Here is a 6,058-nt window from a genome sequence, read left to right as displayed (position 1 = left end):
CAGCCACAATAATTTAGATAGGAGTTCGTGGGGTTTCAAACTTTTTTGAATTTGTGTATTTTGTGAACTCGCTAATTCTTAGATTCTGAGCTGAAAGTATCTGTCCTTCCCCTGCTTATGAATCCTTGTTGTGTACTCTAATACGTCGCACTTTTCCTAAGTATTCTGTTGAACTCCATTGGATTGACTTTTTTTGTTCCCCCAAAATAAACTCCTTCTTGAAAAATACTCAGAAAATGCACACACGGGAGCACAAATATGTACATGCACTTGCACAGTTGGACTTCATATAACATCAAGGTGAAAAGTGACAGGAGCTTGCTCAAGGGTAGTTACAACATTAATCTATTTCTCCAGAACGACTTTCCTCACTGAGCTCTCAGGTGTATTCGTTTTGTCCTTTGCAAAGAAATGTCAACACCACGTTTTATTCACCTACTCCTATTTTCCTCCCCACCCCATTCCCCAGTCTCCCTCAAAAAGATCAATTATGTGCAGACAATCAGTGTCCCACACAAGAAGGCATCGCCGTATCCGATGCTGGGAGACTGTCCATGCATATCCTTCTGAGTGGTATTAAGGATTTACGGCTAGTTCTTCGCTAATTGCTTCCTTATCCTGCATCCAACGAAACGTCCCCCGAACTTTCCCTCCCAGACTTTTGGAGCACCAGCTCCGTAGTAGGGATTGGCGCACCGCAGGCAGTGTGGCCGGAGAGCCGTACGATGTTTATGAGAAATTAAGACAGAGCTGCAAGCTTCGCGCCCCACGGCGGCCCACGGGAGTTCTAGACCGGAATTCGGAATCAGAAAGAGATGCCGGAACCGCTGTCCCGCGGCCGCCCAGCCGGCACGTCGAAAACCCGGAAAGTGGATCTCTTCCGCGCGGCCTCCCGGAAACTCCTCGCTGCGCTTGCGGCGCTCTCACTGAGCATGTGCAAACGCCGTCGCGCATGCTCCGTCGCGGTCCGGTTCGGTTTCTGTTGCGGGGCCCGCGGTGTCTCCCAGCGCAGCCGGAACTAGCCGTCGCGGGGCTGGCCTCCTTGGTCTTCGGCGGCCTTGTGGTGGTCTCCGCGCCTCCCCGCCCCTCCTCTCGGCTCTGCCCCTAGGCTCGGTTGCCTTTTCCCCGAAGCAGCAGTCATGAGAGCGAGCCTGCCGGCGTCGTCTCCACCGCGGTGGCCACGGCTGTTGCTGCTGTCGCTGCTCCTGCTAGGGGCGGGCCCAGGCCCGCGCCGGGGCAGCGCTTTCTACCTGCCCGGCCTGGCGCCGGTCAACTTCTGCGAAGAGGAAAAGAAGAGCGACGAGTGCAAGGTGGGTGAGGCCTGGCGGTCCGCGCCGTGCTGTCGGAAGGGAAGTCGCCCCGGTCCCGCGGCGCCGGGGTCCCGGGTGGGAGTCAGGGAAGGGGTGGAGCAGTGGGTGGGGTCGAGTTTGGCCCGCAGCTCCCGGGGTCGGCAGCTCAGGCACGACCCCCGCGGGGGTCCGTGGAGGAAGACCAGTCTGGAGTCGGGCTCGCCCGGCGTGCGGCGTGCCTGGTAGCGCGAAGAGCTGTCTTCAGTTCCCGGAACAGGGACCGTGTGGAGCGCCCTGGAGTTGGATGCCTGCAGGTCCGCTAGCGTGCCGCGAGCCAGGGTCGCTCTCAGCCCCGTGTCGCGCACGTCAAGAGAGTGGGCGACCTGCCCGGGGCAGCCCCCAGCGCAGTTACGACTTGCAGTCACTGTTAGCTTCATTGCTTCTTGATTCTTTATACTTTTCTGGAACTCCTGGTTGCTTAGAAGAGCTTGTTCTTTCTAGGACTTTGATATCTAACTTCAAGATTAGCAGTTGATTACTCATCTGTGCCGTATAACACTCAGAACCGCATGAACTGCATTGATAAAAACTTGTTGTAATGGTGGAGACACTGCCCTTTCAATGGTAAAAAAACAAACAACTTTTTAATGCACAAAACTATTTAAAAGTAGATGAGAGAAACTGATGTTTTTTCTAGGGGCGCCTTGAAAACGTTGACCTCTTAGGACATTCATTAAGTTTTTTGCTTCACTGTTCGTCACAGGGTTATAAGTAACCTGCTTTTAGGTTATTCGTTGTAGGACATAATAGCACACACACAATTGTTTCATTAAGCTGTTAAAACTTACCACTTGGGGGATGAGGATCTCTTTGAAACCATTAATAATTTTAACAATTCAAGTAATCTTTCCGCAAACTTTTACAATCTATAAATAGGTTTATTTACTAAGTTTGATATTTTTTAAAGATGGTGTTTATTTTACTACTGCAAGCTTTACTGTAGTTGTGAATTTTGATGTTATTTTAGGGCGTTAGAGAAGCTATTAAACTTTTCATTGCATTTTGCACTTTAGATTTAGTTTTGTCATCTGTCTTGAATGACGTGTTGATACATCTGTTAAAAAAAAAAAAAAGACTTGCATCTGTAGAGATGCCTAGGATCTATAAGGTTTATTCTAAGCAACAATTAGCACTTCAGTAATTAACTCTTCTACCCCTGCTTTCCAAGAAGCTATGGCTCCTTTTTGAGGAGGATCCTGACTGAAAAGAATATTGTGCTTCCAAGTAGAAGAGCGAGCTAGTCTTGCAAGCACAGTGGTGTTTTTTTTTTGTTTGTTTGTTTGTTTTGTGTGTGTGTGTGTGTGTGTTACTGAGGATTGAACCCAAGAGCACTTTGAGCTACATCCCTAATTCTTTTTTAAAATTTTTATTTTGAGACAAGCTCTCACCAAATTGTCCAGGCTGGCCTCTAATTTTTGATTCTCCTGCCTCAGCCCCCTTAGTACTTAGGATTATAGGTGTGTGCCACCACATCCAACAAGCACATTTTTTTTTTCTTTTAAATGTTGTAATAGCCATCCTTTACCTAATATTTGGTCTTTAAATTTAATTTTAACAACTATTACATATTATATTCCTAATTCCTCAAAGATGAACAATATATTGCTGCCCTCTGGGAACCTGAAAGTAAGTTACATAAGCTCATGAACAGATAATGAAATCCTATACATTATAAAAGATGTAGGCCCAAAAGTGCTCTAAAGCACAAATCATGAAACATCTGTGAATTGAGGTCTTCAGGGAAAGCTGTAGAGCGGAAGTAACATTTGAGGTGGATTTTAGAAAATGAAGAGTGAAATTTATAGTCTGCCAATTAGATTTTTGTTTTCTCAAAAGGTCTTTATTTAAAGTGGCTGCTTTTGGTTTATTTGGAGGATCCTTTTGGAAGGCAGATCACTTTTCTGAAATGTTTGGGTTTTCATCTTTTGTTGCCAGTCACTTTCACATCTTGGCCAATGGAAGCAACTCTTAGAAGAAGAAGAAGATGTGCTTCCAGCATCTTTTCTCTACAATTCACTAACTTGTGTAGAGAGTTTAAAGTAAACTTTCATATTTCTGCTGATATGAAATATCAGTAACAGTAAACAGTTTAAATGTGTATTACTTCAATCAGGGTGAATGGTTTATTCTCATTCATTCCATGTTTCTGGAGAAGGTCAGTCCGGTACACATTATTCATAACAGAAGGAGCAACTTAAATTAGAAGCAGGAGTTGTAAATAGTAATAATTATTTCCAAAAATGCTTTTAGGGTAGGGAGTCAGGAATTAGGCAAGTTGTTAATACTGTTTCTGTTGGTTTTTCAATCTGTAAGAGAAGGATGATCATATTTGCTTATTATGTATTCCCCTTGAAAGATATTTTGTATTTCCTAAGAGGAAAAGTACAGTCTATTATTTTTATTTGGTATTATAAAATAGTTTAAAATATAAACAAGTGTATCTTCAGCATAAGTATAGTTTTTGCATTTACTGTGAAGTCCATGTCCTGCATTTAACTCAGTATGTATTTTGGAAGACAGAAGAACACTGAGAATTGGGTCATTTTGTCACCTTAGAATTATGTTTTATTTTCCAGCAGAGAAACAGGAATCCAATTAACATAAAATTCTATTTATGTTGCTCTCACTTCTGATTTATGGTCTTAACATTCATAAATACTGCAGCTGTGTTTTTGTAGCTTTTTTGTTTTGTTTCACTTCTATCATTACATGTGCATACATTCTAATATTAACAATGTGCATTCTTATTACTTTTTATAAACTATGTAGTATTTCATTCTTATTATTATACTCTGGTTTGCTTAACTGTTTCTTGCATGTAGTGCATTTAGATTGGTCCCAGTGTTTATCTATTATAAACAACTTTGCTAGAAGGTATTAGAAATTATTTGCATATTCCCAAATATAAAATAACTAGCTCAAAGGCAAGAAGCCATTTTACAGTTCTATTCAATATTGCCAGATTTTTTTCAAGAAAAATAGGTTTAATTTATAGTGTCCCAAACTAAATGATGCCTTGTTTCTTTATGATATTTAATTTTTGTTTATAAATTTAATAGCTGTGTGATGCTGCATCACATTTTTAATGTATTACTTTCACTGTTACTGAGGTTTCTGAATCTTTTTTCTCTTATTTGCCTTATTTTATTAGTTTTTGAAACTATAGTAAGAATTGAGCTATAGGATTTCTTTCCAGTATCATATGTGACAGCAATAAGTAGAATAAAAGTCAGAAGTGAATATGTTTCATAGAGTACTTCTCGTTTAATCTGTAAAAGTTACTATTTCAGTTAGTTGCTGCATGCCATTCAGCTTTAGATCAGCTGTCAGGCATGCAGAATGGGGTTTTGATGGCTGATAATTGAAGATGGGTGAACAGTCCATTTTTGTTGCTTTTAAGTAATATTGGCTCATCAACATGAATTCAGACCTGAGAACTAAAAACATCTCTCAAAAACATCTGCTACTTTTTTACTGTTTCATATATAGATCTTGTTCTTAGATGAAAGATGTCAAGATTTTTCTTTCCTGTGCTGTAAGGAAAATTGACCAAATAAACCCCCTAGTGGTTAATTAACCACAATAAAAGAAAAAAATTTTAAAAAGTCTTAAGTGAATTGGTTTAACAACTTTTGTGTGTGTGCAGTACAGAGGATGGAACCCAGGGATGCTTTACCACTGAGCCACATCCCCAGCCCTGTTTGTTTGCTTGTTTATTTATTTATTTATTTATTTTCGAGACAGAGTCTCTAAGTTACAGAGGTTAGCCTCAAACTTATGATCCTTCTGCCTCAGCCTCCTGAATAACTGGAATCACTGGCATGTGTGACTGTGCCCAGCTGAGTTTAACAACTTTGATAAAAAGGAAACTTAGAATCACACTTCTAACTCTGCCTTCTTGGTATTTTTATAAGCTTTTTAAAAATTGTGTCCTATTTTGGGAACAGTTGCCTTTAAATATGGAATGTGTCACATTTAAGAAAACAATCCTGAATGTTGCTCTGAACAGATATAAAACCAAAGTAACTATACTTATTTTAATATGACTCTGGAAAAAGATTGAAGATTTTGAAGTATTTAAAGAAAAAATACATAATTTATATGTGTACTTATTGAAATAGATAATAAATATTTATTGATATTTAGTTTCATGATCTCACATTTTTGTCTGGAATAAAAACATTGATTCTTAACTTCTAGAAACTTACAGGTGTGTGGTTGTTGGTTATACTGTTTCATATCTGGCATTAGGAAGAAGTACTGAGTACATGATCTAACAATTGTTCTTCCTTCCAGAGGTGTATAATGGAACTGCCAAAACAAAGTCACAGACAGGTGCTCCACTTGTTACATCCCTGAGACAAAAAACAGCACACCTAAATTCTGCAGGGACTGGTCTGTGTGCTCTCAGCCATATCGCCCAATTTCTGTTTCCCTATTCTTCCTTGCAGTTTTCTGTCATCGTGTTCTCTCAATAAGCTTTGTAGTTACTTGTAGCTACTTTACATGTGCTCAATGAGCTCCTTCTCTGTTGCCATTTAAATTATTGAAGTTATCTTATGATCCTTCTGCCTCAGCTTTCTGAATAACTGGAATCACTGGCATGTGTCACTGTGCCCAGCTGAGTGAAAGGATTTGGAGGAAATTGATGAAATATTTTCTCCTTTGTTCCTCCTCTTTCAAAACTATTACCTTTGTTAATGATAAAG

General features: G+C 40.4%; 1 protein-coding gene across 1 annotated transcript in view; it reads left to right on the top strand.

The window, feature by feature from the left end:
- The first annotated feature begins 997 nt into the window (after positions 1–997).
- Tm9sf2 (transmembrane 9 superfamily member 2) overlaps positions 998–6,058 on the top strand; it is a 59,250-nt gene continuing 54,189 nt past the window's right edge. The window contains exon 1 of the mRNA XM_046454895.2: positions 998–1,310. Coding sequence (XP_046310851.1) covers positions 1,140–1,310 — 171 coding nt within the window. The 5' untranslated portion in view covers positions 998–1,139. The remainder of the gene's footprint in view (positions 1,311–6,058) is intronic.

Source organism: Marmota monax, unplaced genomic scaffold (genome assembly GCF_021218885.2).
Source record: "Marmota monax isolate L192 unplaced genomic scaffold, Marmota_monax_Labrador192_F-V1.1 WCK01_AAM20220418_F8-fsc00026, whole genome shotgun sequence".
Taxonomy (NCBI): Eukaryota; Metazoa; Chordata; class Mammalia; order Rodentia; family Sciuridae; genus Marmota; species Marmota monax.
Note: the sequence above shows the minus strand (reverse complement) of the source record. Positions and strands in the feature narration are given on the sequence as shown.